The sequence below is a fragment of the Prionailurus bengalensis genome, chromosome F2 (assembly GCF_016509475.1).
Source record: "Prionailurus bengalensis isolate Pbe53 chromosome F2, Fcat_Pben_1.1_paternal_pri, whole genome shotgun sequence".
NCBI classification, from domain to species: domain Eukaryota; kingdom Metazoa; phylum Chordata; class Mammalia; order Carnivora; family Felidae; genus Prionailurus; species Prionailurus bengalensis.
Window position 1 is genome coordinate 48140987 of NC_057353.1, and position 13556 is coordinate 48154542.

The following is a 13556-nucleotide window of genomic DNA, read 5'->3' on the forward strand; positions in this document are numbered from 1 at the left end:
GAGCGTCCAACTTCGGGCCAGGTCTAGATCTCACAGTTCGTCAGTTTGAGCCCCACGTTGGGCTCTGTTCTAACAGCTCAGAGCCTGGAGCCTGCTTCGAATTCTGTGTCTCCCTCTCTCTCTCTGCCCTCCCCCACTTGTCCTCTGTCTCTCTCTCTTAAAAATAAATAAACATTTAAAACATTTTAAAAAGAGATAAAAGTTTTAAAATATATCAACAGTTTTAGTAAAAAAAGAAAGAAAGAAAGCAAGCAAGAAAGAAAAAAGTTTTGTATGTAAACATCTGCATTATCTAAAAGAAAAAAAGACAGGCCTGGGTGCATATTTTACTTCCATACACAGTTTAAAAAAAAACAAAAAGTGAGGCAACTTCAGAATTCTACATTCCTCTGACCCAATTTATCCCAGAGAAAATCACGGATCTGTATAAAGTTGTATATGTACATGTATATGTATAAATATATACGGATGTTCACCACCTATTGTTCGCAACAGCAACAAGTTGCAACAACTAGGCACCCCTACTTCACAATGCTCTGCCAGGCACCAAAGTCAAGTACAAAATTCGTCTGGAAAGGAGAACCGACCTCTCCCTTTGTGTTCCCCTCTGTGTGGTTTGCATCCCAACATGGGCAAGGGTGTGTGAAACCATTCAAGGTCTACCTTCCCCTTTGCTCTGCCTGGTAGGGTTTGTGTAGTGGCTTCCATGCTACATTCAAAATCTCTGCCCAAACCTATCACTTGGGTCAGACCTATCAGATCTGTCTCCTCCTTGCCTCAGGGCTGATTCTCTCCCAGGAGACCCCAGGCTAAGAAATTTCAGTTGAGTCACCATATGAATAGTGAGTCATGGCCCAGCCAATCCTAAAGGCCAGTGGTAGGGCCTAAGCTCAAACTGAGCTCCCTGTTGCAAATGATAACCAGTCTGAATCCCACCTGGTGCAAGGAGGGACTTTTAAGGCAGAGGACCAGCGAGTCTGCACCCTCAAACTCAAACTCTCAATCTAGTTGCGGGAACAACAGGACCAGATCTACTGGGACCCAGGGTTCTCCTTAGAGCAGTGATACGCTGTGGCGCTAAAGCTACTTGACTTTGCTACTCATAGAACCAAATAGGAATTATTCATTATTAGGGATTGGGATTTGTTTATTAGCCTTAAAAGGCTAATGATAATGACAACGGATGTTAAACCTGTAAGTATAATTAAGGTGAACTGACTTTAACTTACTCCTAATGTTGTAGGAAGAGTAAAAGTCTCTTACTTGTTAAGGAAGCACAAAAATCTATTTCCCAGCCAATGAACATGCCAGATACTAAGACTGTTTATAAATCTACGCTAAAAATTTGGATGACCAGCCTGTAAGAGGGAACTGAAACCTATATAATGATGAAATTGTTAAAGGTGACATGGGAAGAAGCCCATAGCTCAGCCTTGGAGGAGCTATTGACTCTGAGGTCACTCTAGCTAATGGAAATGTTGAAATTTTAATGCTAAGCAGAAGCTTGGAGATAATAGCTTCAATTCCTGAGTGCTTACTATGTGCTGGGTCTATTTTAAGTGTTCTGCGTATTTCCACAACGACACAAGAAGTCATACTGTTGTTCCTCCCAGTTGCACATTTAACCTGCCAAAGTCATCCAGCCAGTAAATGCTAGAGCCAGGATTCGAACCCAAGTGGTTTGGCTCTAAAGCCTGTGTTCTTCCACACCTCACCATAGCAGAGTCCCATACCTGGAGGTACTTCCTATGAGTTGCAAGGGAGTTAACTGAGGCAAGATGGACTTAGTGTTCATAGGGTAGAGTATCATTTAATGACCCGTAGCTCTCAAGAAACCTGCTCCCCACACCTGAATTGTTAAAATATCCTGCCCTGACCATAGATATCACCTTCCCCAGACAGAGGTGGATGGGAGCCTCAGGTATCCAGGGCCAAAGGAATGGCGTGATCCATTCTGGTACAACAGACAAGAGCTAGTACCTTCCCCTCCACTCTCAGATCCTCTCAGAATGGGCCAGAGGGTAAGTGCTGTCTTTCTGCCATTTCTGACCCTCCCCTCTCCACCACCCCTCCCCCAAAGTGATGGATGAGCAAATAACAAAATCACAGGTAACTCTGTGACTAGTCCAGGGCTCCTGATACTTCATAAAAATGTGTGGCTTTGTCAGTTGCTTCATAAGTGCTCAGCATCCCTCTATGGAAAGAGGCTTTTCCTCTTTCAGTTGGTACCAAAGTGCAGGGCTTTCCCTTACGGTACTGTCACCTAGACTTTCATTTCTGTACAACCAGCCAGGGGTGAAATTGCCCAAGGCAGTTTGCCTTTCTAAAGGGTCAGTGCTGAGCAGGAATTTCTTCTGTGTGTCCAGAGGCCTCCCTCTCGCCCAGTAGCCCAAGCTCATCTGGAAACAGCATCGTTCTTCTTTAAAATCTACCTCCTTAAAAAAAATGAGGTTAGAGTGGGAGAGAGCCAAAGCCTAAGAGACTCTTAAAAACTGAGAACAAACTGAGGGTTGATGGGGGGGTGAGAGGGAGGGAAGGGTAGGTGATGGGCATTGAAGAGGGCATCTTTTGGGATGAGCACTGGGTGTTGTATGGAAACCAATTTGACAATAAATTTCATATATTAAAAAAAAAGAAAAGAAAAAATCTACCTCCTTAATTCCCACAGTGAAGGAGCAGCCTCTGAGCAGAGAAACCAGTGGCTCAAGGGCTCCACCATGAGGAAATCAGGAAATGAGACCTCTGGCAAAGCATCGTGATCTTGCACCTGCAGGCAGTCAAAGGTGCAGATGGGGAACAGAAGGCCAGTGGGGCAGCCAGGTCACAGTTGTCCAGCAAGAAAGGGGACTTGGTACCGTGTGCCCCCCCACCTTCCGCCACAGTCACTTCTGCTTCACCCGACCTCAGGGAAGGCGGGGGGCCACGACAGACTCCTTTGTCTTTTTCCATCTCCGTGCAGGACACATGGGGGCTGGCAACTCTGAGCTTTACGCTGGTAGCAGCTGGCAAGATGCTGAAGCTATTCTTCCCTTGTGGAGAATTAGATGGAATTAGCTTTGCTAAATTCCCATCAGCCCTGCCCACCAAATGCCCCACTGACTACAACAGAGCCGCCCGGCAGCTGAGGGTAGGATGCGGCAGTGTCTGACCCTCACCTCCATGGGCTTCTCCCCTGCAGCCTGAGCAGTGCCTGCGGCTGCTGACCCTCATCTCAGGCTGCACAGCCCTTTGAGGTGGTTTGGGACCCACCGCCCATGGGACCTGGGACTCTGCTCATCAGAGCTGCAGAGATGTCTTTATCAGGGGAGTCTAGGAAAAGCATGAACTGTATCAAACCAAACTGGGGCAGAATCCTGGCTTTATCTGTACCACTTTAAGGAAGGAGTAGATAAGGAGTAAACCCTCTCTGAAAGTCACCTTGAAAATAGAGGAAATAACTCTTTAATATGTGTCTACCCCACTATGCTCCATGAGGCAGACGTCAGGTCTGTTTTTTTCATAGTTTGATCTCCGGCACCTGGCACAGTGTCTGACATTTAGGATAGACTAAATGAAGGGATGAAGGAAAAATAAGTTACAATATGATTAAGAGCATAAAATGATGTGATATATGTAAAGCAAACAGGGCACATGTGCTTTGTAAATGACAGTTTCTAGCGACCAGCTTATTCTGATTACATGAAACCAGGCTTCATGATTCAACTAATAATGACTGTCATTCATTCATTCATTGAGGAAATACTGATAAACTGCTACGTCCACACGGAAAACACAAATGTGAAAAAAAAAAAAAACGAACTTCTCATCTGAAAGTGGCTCAGTTAAATGTTAGCCAGATATAGAGAGCTATGAGCACACAGAGGAAGGACTTTCCCAGAGGATGAGTAGAGGCCAGCCAGTAAAGAAGGTAGGAGCAGAGAAAAAATCTGAAAGGGAAAAAACTCTGTCAAACTCTATGGCCCATCGATGAAGCTGAGTTCCTAGAGATAAGTATAATTGTATCACACACAGGAGAGATGCTTGGAACAGATTTTTACTCAACTGTTTTCTCAGAGACGTAAAGGTTGATTGTGTCTGGATGTTGCCTTCAGTGGGTTTGACTCCCTCTTAGCCACATGAAGGACGGTGTACATCCTCTGGAATTTGGGACTCTAAACCTAGAGACCCAAACCAACAGATGACAAGAATTAGAGGCACGTGCTCCCCTATCATCTGAATTGTAAACAAATTGAAGCAAGTATGTCTTTGTTTGCTACCACTTTTTAACCTGAGTTCCGAGAAGGACTTCTTGGGGAGCTCTGATCTGGACACCTCAACATTTTAGACATGAGAGATTTGGTTTCAGGTTTCCAAAATTGTCATATGCAACCACTGCCAGGATATGCCATTCTGAGTTCCACCTGTACTATTACTTTATCTAATTCTTTAAAATTTACTTTTTACTTAAAGCAATATTTTTGAAGATATATATCCCAAATATGATTAGAAAATAAGTATCAATTGCCCTTGCAGCTCTGATGTCTTCAGACCTTATTGCCAATCCAACCAGGCCTCACCAGGTAGGCCCTCTCTGCCCCCTCCATTAAGTGATGTTTAAACACAATTCCCAGCAGGCTTTGGGGGAGAACAAGTGAAGCTCTAAATTGACACCTGCCAACAGAGTGTGTTAGGAAAGCGCAGAGGTCAAGGAGATCTATCCCATGAAAAATATCACCAACGGTAGGAATAGAAACCTGGGTGCACTCAGCGACAAGATGATGGGATTTAAAGCTGTAACACCTGCCTCTTTTACTAGTTGTGCGGTCTCAGGCAAGTAACTTAACCTGAGCCTCAGGTCCCTTTTTAATATTATTGGGACATGGCAATTTCTTATAAAATGAGTGAACCAACGAAGTGGTTAGAATAATAGGATTGCAAAATCACCTTACAAGCACTAAAGTATGTACAAATACTTATTATCTCACTGGGAATTAAGTTTTCGCACAGAATTTGGACACTATCATGAACAGTGAGAGAATATCAAGAACATACCCCTTGGCCTTTACTCAGACAAACTGGAGGATGCTCTTGTTTCCCGTGATGTGGAAACATGCTAACCTGGAGAAATGAGCAGAGCAGATGTGGTTTGAGTGCTGGCACAGTGTGCAGAAAGCCCAGGTGCTCAAAGCTCCTAGAAAGGTCCCATAAAACGAGGACAGCTGTTTTTCTTATTACAGGATGACCATGCAGATCGTGGACACCACATTCATTGGTAACAACCCTGCTCTTCTAAAACTCACAACTCCACTGTGCCTCCCTCTCCTCTTCACCTCGCCCTCTCCACAGTACTTCAGTTTCACTGAACACTTCACCTGGCTCTCAGGGGCCTCTCCAGGAGCAAACCCTGGGCTCTCAGCTTCTTGACTGATACATACCCGGACGCCCTGATTCTTCCCAATTCCTTTTTTGTTTCCAGGGGCTAATTTTTGTTCCACCTAGGGTCCTTTGGGTTGCAAATCAGGAGACTTACACTATCTTAGGCAAAAAGTAGTCATTTATTAACCTTTATAGAAGATAATGAAAAATTGCAAAGAATGGGGATATCGTTAGGCCTTGGGGGCAGCTGGAACTAGGACTTTTTCTCTAGCTTTGTCATTCGAATAAAAGTGCTTCTGTGCCTTTAGTTTCATTTAGACATGACTTAGGTAAGGATGTGGCTCCCTCCTGGATCGCCTGCCTGACCCCGGGCCGAGACAGATAGGAGCACGCACTTGGCTTGGCAGCCCTGGGAACCCCACGCGGTGGGAAAGGGAACAGCAGCTCCCACAAATAAGTGGCTCTTATTCCCAGAAGGGAGGGGAATGTGGGTGATGGGCATTGAGGAGGGCACCTGTTGGGATGAGGACTGGATGTTGTATGGAAACCAATTTGACAATAAAGTATATTTAATATTAAAAAAAAAGAACAGCTAATGTCCTCAATCGCTCTCTGATTGCAAGGACTCCACAGGACAGAAATCGTGCACAGACACTTGTATATTGAGTTATCCTGCGGCTTCTTAGGTTCTAGATTTAGGACTCCTCTAATTGTCATATTTCTCAGCCCAGAATATCGCTCGTGGGCCCACAATTCACAAAGAAAAAGCAGATGACAAAGGCACCTTCTTGGGGAGTGAGGGTAGTAGCAGAAGGTGGGCATAGTGTGGAAAAGCAATTGTGGAGAATGGAGAACAAGTTTACCAGGAAATTGTACTAGAGTTATCAGATAGTGCTGAGGTAGGTGCTATAAACTGAATGCTGTGTCCCACCAAAATTCATGTTGAAACCTAATCCCCAGTGTGCTGATGTTTGGAGGTGGGGCCTGGGTGACTGGATCATGAATAGGGTTAGGGCCCTTATGAAAGAGACCTCAGAGAGCTCCCTCACCCTTCTTCCATGTGAGTACACAGTGAGTAGACAACTGTTTATGAACCAGGAAGCGAGACTCACGGGACACCGAATCTGTCAGCACCTTGATTTCTCAGCCTCCACAACTGTGAGAAGTAAATGCCTAGTTTCAGCCCCCCAGTTTATAGTAGTTTTCAATAGCAGCCCCAATGGACTAAGACAGTAGGTAAATGTTTACATGGATTTATAGTAAGGAGATCCAATTTGTCTTACATGTCCTTTTCTCTAGCAGCATTTGGCTGCTTATTGAGGGAAATATGGAAAAACTGATTGTCGTCATGTTTGTAACAGGGTGGGGAAATCTCCTTGACTTTTCTATGTATGGTATAAATGCAGAAGAGGAACAGAGTTCAGGGTATTGGTAAAGTACACATATTACCCCTAGTAATATTATGTATTGTGGAATCTCAGCTGGATATAAAGAGACATGGATTGGGTGAAGGCAGATGAGAGGGAGGACTGGGGGAATCCCACTTATGTCAAAAGAACAGTGTGTGTGTGTGTGTGTGTGTGTGTGTGAGAGAGAGAGAGAGAGAGAGAGAGAGAGAGTTGAACAAAGTAATACCAATATGTATTTATCTGTATGCACAAAGAGAAAACATATACATTTCTTAATTAGGGTAGCCCCTTCACTTATAAAGAAATACTCTTACTCAAAAAGAACACACACAAAATGATGTAGCTATGATACAGTTTATTTCAACACACTAACCCCCCAAAATAACAAAACAACCTATTTCCTTGGGGAAAAAAAACCCCCAACATTCTACATATTCAGGGTTGGCTTGATTGACCACAATGCATTTTAGCAAAAAGACTTAGGTACACCACACCTAATAAAGCTCTCTATATACACAGTAAATACCAAATAGCTTTGCTAAATTACCAGACATTTGGAAAAAAACAAAACATTTTTATAAAAGAATCAAATGCACTAAGTTAACAATCTTGTGAACTTAGAAAAAGACTTGAATTGTTGCATTTTTATCTGTACAAAAAAATCAATCTCTATCCTTCCATTTTTACCTATATTTTCCTTAGGCCCCAAATTTGAAAGCTTAAATCCTTTCTTTCTAAGGCCCTGGGAATATCAAGTTTTCCTTCAAATTTACAGTCATCTAAAAAGGAGATTATCTAAAGGCTGGGAAAAACAAAGAAAAACTAGATTTCACTTCTGTACCACTCATGCAGATTCCACTGAGAAGAGCTCCTGAGTTGGCTACCAATTCATGCCAATTTAGTTCAAAAACATAATACCTGATTATAGGACTAAACTGGCTTTTATGCAGCTCAGGAACAGATTTCTTTATCACTGAAAATCAGCGACATTAAGCCCTTAGCTTAATCCATGCAAATGCAGTATGGGAATTCTATGACATGGAAGTTAGCATATTTAAATGTAAAATGCAAAGTTATGAATATTAAATAATATGTGTTTTAAATATGCAAACTGCTATGTTTTCTCAATACAGTTGACCCTTGAAGAACATGGGTTTGACCTGCACAGGCCCACGTATATGTGGATTTTTTTCAATAAATAGAGTATAGTACTGTAAGTGTATTTCTCTTCCTTATGATTTTCTTAAAAACATCTTTTCTCTAACTCACTTTATTGTAAGAATACAGTACACAATACATATAACACACATAATATGTGCTAATCAACTTGTTTGTGTTATTGGTAAGGCTTCCAGTCAACAGTAGGCTATTAATAGTTAACTTGTGGGGGAGTCAAAGGTTACATGTGGATTTTCAACCGTGTGGGGATTTGGTGCCCCTAAGTCCCATGTTGTTCAAGGGCCAACTGTAATCACTTTTTATGAATAAAAAATAAAATGTCAAAAGAAGAAGAAAATGTTGATATTCCAAAACGAGACACTAAGACATGACTCGAGTAAGCTTATAGGTAAAAACAATTGTTTATTATTGTGTGTAACTGAACAACAAAATAGCCTTGTCTGAAAGCACTGAATCAAACTGTCTTCCTAAGTCCTTCCAAGTCATGATTCTACATACTACAATGAAGTTATTTTTAATAAGTGCTGTCATGAACTACAAGTTTTTACATTCCTAAATAACAAACTTAACTTTACTATAGCAATGACTTAAGTACATGTGCTATTAAAAAAACTTGTAAACATACTCTGAATTTCTTTACCTGTGAGATAGTATTAAAAGGCAATTCCACAATTTCTTCATTCCTTAAGAACTAGGAACCAAAATACTAAACATAATAAATAAATATGCAACCTGAAGGCCTGGAAAAGGATATAGAACACTGAATATAATAAACCAGTGTATTAAAAATCCAGTATTTCAGTATTAAAACTTCCTCATCTCAACACAGTTAGGTTTATTGCTACTATAAATAAGCTTCATATTAAGGCACCTGTCATTACCTATGAGAAAGATCTGGATTCAAAACAAAGGGAATATGCACTGAAAACTTTTTTCTTTCATTCCAATATTATTGCAGATATTCTCAATTTATAATGTTAAGTGTTTCTACAGTAGTATACACATCTTTGAGCATACTACCTGAATATAGGTAAATAATTTACATAACACCTTAATAAAGTACATGATACCTGAATGAGAAAATAGGCAAAATCACATCAAGATGGATGTAAAGGACTAAATACAAGGAAGATGATAATCTCTAGGGAAAAAGAATTCTACTGCAAGGACAGTGATAAGAGCCCACCTTGGCCAAGTCATTTAACTTCTCTGAGCCTCACTCTCTCCTAGCAGTAAAATGTCAATATTAGCTGTCAAGCTTATAAGGCTGTTGTGTGATCACGTGATATGATGTAAAACCAGCTGGCCAACCATGAAGCACTGAACAAACGGCACTGTAATAGGCCAAAATATCACAGGCTTCTGACAGTTTCCCTAACAAGGTTATGGCCTGGTCCTCTTGCATCCACTTGAGAACTCCCATTTTTAGTCATCAGAACGTTGCTGAATGAATGGAGCAAAAATTTATGCAAAGTGAAAAATCTCTAAATTCTAGGTTGCAGAATGTTATAAAGCAGTTTGCTGTTAAGTGGGGAACCACACTGTTTTGGGGGCTCAGGCTACCTCGTGGCTCTTCCTAACGATAAAGAGGGGTCCATGGCCTCTCCTCACTGTCTCCTCTGCAGAAACCTTTGTCTCCCTTGCCATCTGCTATCGTGCAGGATGCAGAGTTCCATTAGGACTCTACCTTTTAACAGCATAAAAGAGTTTGAAGAGTATTAAAGAAGCACAGCTGAGGTCAGTCTCAGGTACGTTACTCAGCTCGGCACAAATATGGTTTAGTAAATCCCTCCAGGTCTCCTTTGCCTAGTCCACAAGTCCTTCCTCTGTGTACAAAATGGTTCTAGGGCAGCCTTTTCCAAACTATATTCAGAGGAATACTAGTTAGGTGAGATGTTAACAGGTAAACTACAGATCTTTGTTAAGTAAGTCTGGGATATGCAGGGAGAAGTAAGTTTTATGTCCTGAAGAATTTCTCTCTTTGATGTACTGACTATATGCTTCAGAGAGGAAGAAGGGAGGATAGCATTTCCCAGGTTCATCTGACCACAGAATCCCATTTTGCCCCACAAAATATCTAGAGGGGCTCACAGCTTTTAGAACATTCTTGAGGAAATGCTATTCTAGCTAATTCACCTAGGGTTTAAACATTTCAGGGCTAGCTATGTCTGGCAATTGTTACCTTTTTGATTTCTAAAGGAGCAAAATCATTTTACTTACAAGGTCAACTGCCAGGCTGATCTCCCGAATTTCACTTCATAAGTGTCCTGCCCAAAGCAACTGAGAACTAAATTTCCTTTACTACATGCTGAGGAATTTGAAGAAGCAATTCTCAAGTTAATGAGAATTATAATTTTTAAATGAAATCTTTATATTCTCCCTCAAACATTAAAATATAAAGATCTAATTCTAGATCTTAGAACCTAGAATCAAAATTACTTTGAGGACAGGGGAGCATTTTATCACAACATCACCATAATTAAGACTGTTAATAAGTAGTAATGGTGGTGGTCGTGGCTAAGCACCTATTTTGTGGCTTAATCCTCATATCCACATGATAAATTTAGGAGCTACTATTACACCCACTTTAAGGATACATACATTGAGATTTAGAGAGATTAACTGACTTTCCAAGGATCACACAAAGCAGTAAGGGCAGAATCTCAAATCTGACCCCTCACCTCATGCTCTTAATCACTACATAACACCATCTTATATTTTCGTGACAAAACAATAGAATTGAAGTCACATCCTGAATGTCAAATGGGAAAATTAGAGTGTATTTCTATAAATCCAACTTATTGAAATTTGGTTTTGGATTTCCTTTTAAGCAAACTTCTGTTGCCTAAGGGAGCTACTTTGTTTTTTTGTTTTGTTTTGTTTTGTTTGTTTTTTAAAGCAGAGAAAAACAGACTGCTATTTACCAGTGATAGGTTTATCTATGGGGAGAGTTCTAAAAATCTGCATCCAGGGTGAAGACATTATCTGTAGTTTCTGCCATAACTGCAAAACGTTGATACTCTGCAACTCGTTTCTCAAAGAAATTTGTTTTCCCTTCCAAAGAAATGTTTTCCATAAAATCAAAGGGATTTTCTGCCTGAAAAACCTAAAAAGAAAAGAAGTGTTATTAGACATTCTGAAGAAGCCAAATTACACCCATAAGAACAACAACACATAACAAGGCTTCTCATTAAATACAACTTAAGCTTACATTTCCATGCTAAGAAGTTAAAACCTATAATTTCTAATTACCATCGCATATACAGTACATTGTAAAGTTCCGTGAATATCCAATTATGGTGAATACAACATGACCACTTAGTATGTATTTACTGTATGTCTGATAGTATTTTAAGTGCTTTATGTATACCAACTCATCAACAATCCTTTCTGGTAAGTATTATTATTATCTCCCTTTCGTAGATGAGGAAATGAAGGTAGAGGTTAAACAACGTGCTTAAGGTCACAGAGCTAGAAAGTGGCAGAGCCAGGATTCAAACCCAGGTAGACTGGCTGCAGCCTCCACCTGTTACATCATGTGAGAAGCACACGACTTTATGAAATTCAGGTATATTATCTCTGATAAAAAAAAGATGAAAAATAACTTAAAAGGCAACTGAGTTCAAAGGACCAAATTATGACAGTTAATGTCTTCCTAATAACCATTTGTATTTAAAAGTATAAACGTTTGGATGCACCAATCTCACTAAATAAGTAAAAGGTAAACAGGTTTCTTTTTTATTTTTATAAGCTTATTTTATTTATTTTGAGAGAGAGAGAACACACATGGGAGGGACAGAGAGAAAGGGAGAGAGAGAGAGAGAGAGAGAGAGAGAGAGAGAGAGAGAGAACCCTAAGCAGGCACTGCACTATCAGCAGGGAGTCCAATGCGGGTCTCAAACTCACGAACCATGAGATCATGACCTGAGCCAAAATCAAGAGTCAAGACACTTAACCTACTGAGCCACTCAGGTGTCCCATAAGTTAAACAAGTCTTTAAAAAAAGTATTAATGCAAAAATTACAACACAGACCCATGAGGATTTATGAGGGTAACATATATATATACATATTAAATCCAATTAAAGATAATCCTATTAAATACCTGCAATTATTACAAGTAATTTATTGAACTTATTAATTCTAAGATTTATCAGCTTCTTCCTTCTGTTATGAATTTCCAGTTTCAAAGGATTTTGCAAACAAATTTGTTCATGCAAAACAAGGCTGTCACAGTAATTTTAAAAAGTAGGCTGATGTGATGCAAATGCTTTCAATGAAATATAGTATTTTAGTGGTCTTACTAACATTTTAGCTAGTAGTAATAAATTTTTAAACATCTTACCTTTGAGAACCCAAGTTCCACAAGTAATCTGTCAGCTACAAACTCAATATATTGTTTCATCAAAACACAATTCATTCCAATGAGGCCAACTGGCAAGGCTTCTGTTAGAAACTCCTGAGATATGAACAAAAACAGAATCAAGTACAAAGACAGAATAATAAATAAGTATTTTCCAAATAAAAACAGGGTATTAGTTTTAATCTTCTAAGTCCCTGAGGAAAGTTCACTAGGGTAAATTCTTTCAACATGGCAATATCCATTTGTTTAAAAATGTTTGGGGTTTTACTATTCACAGTATTTCACATTCTCAAATAGCCAAAGTAAACTGAAACTGTCAAATTACTTATATTTTACAATAGTACATATAGGACCTAAATTCACAGACTTTCCAGAGAGAAAAGAGGGCATACTTTGTCCTGAAATATCCGGAAAAAGATTCACCAGAGATGATCACTGTGGGAAACATGGTTATGGAAGGGGATTAGGAAAGAGAGAAACACATTTAACAAAGAAAATGAGAAAGAGAAATGGATCTGGGGGTTAAACTGAACTCCAACTATATTGAAAGACAGGAGCAAAGTGTTAATCGAGAAAAAAATAAAAATACTAACCATTTGGATTTAGTTCTCAAAATGATTAAAAATACTAAAATGAATTTCATTCCTTTTCACCCCTCCCAATATGAAAACTATGGCTATTGAACTGTATGGTATTTTTTTTAAAGAGTCAAAAGTTTTTATTTTATTTTTAAACTAGTTCTTTCAAATGATAAAAACATTAAGTGGAACATCCAGGTCTTTGTAGTCAGAAATTTTTACATTCTATAAATTTTTACTATTTGTGAACTCATTGACTTGTTAATTCTATAAACATTTGGTGCATGCTTCAAGCTAGATACACTGCTTGGTTTTGAAAATACAAAACAAAGAAGAAACTATCACTTCCCTCCAGTAGCTTAAAATCTAAAAAATATAAAGCTGAAATGATTAAAATAGTTTGCTATGGCACAGAATGTGACAGATCAAAGGGACAGAAAAAAAAATCCTGAAATAGGTTTTAATATACATAAACTTTAATATATCACATTTACTTAGTAACCAAATTATAAACTGACATAATAATTGAAATGCATCATCTTTTCATAACATACATACATAAACCTTAATGTATAACATTTACTTATGAACCAAATTATAAATTGACATATATACATAAACCTTAATGTATAACATTTACTTAGTAACCAAATTATAAACTGACATAATAATT

The 13556-nt window shown here is 39.4% G+C and overlaps 1 protein-coding gene across 1 annotated transcript in view; it reads right to left on the bottom strand.

The window, feature by feature from the left end:
* Positions 1–7102: 7102 nt before the first annotated feature.
* Positions 7103–13556, bottom strand: part of RRM2B (ribonucleotide reductase regulatory TP53 inducible subunit M2B) — a 33957-nt gene continuing 27503 nt past the window's right edge. The window contains exons 8-9 of the mRNA XM_043601498.1: positions 12288–12401; positions 7103–11049 (exon numbers count right to left, since the gene is read on the bottom strand). Coding sequence (XP_043457433.1) covers positions 10897–11049; positions 12288–12401 — 267 coding nt within the window. The 3' untranslated portion in view covers positions 7103–10896. The remainder of the gene's footprint in view (positions 11050–12287; positions 12402–13556) is intronic.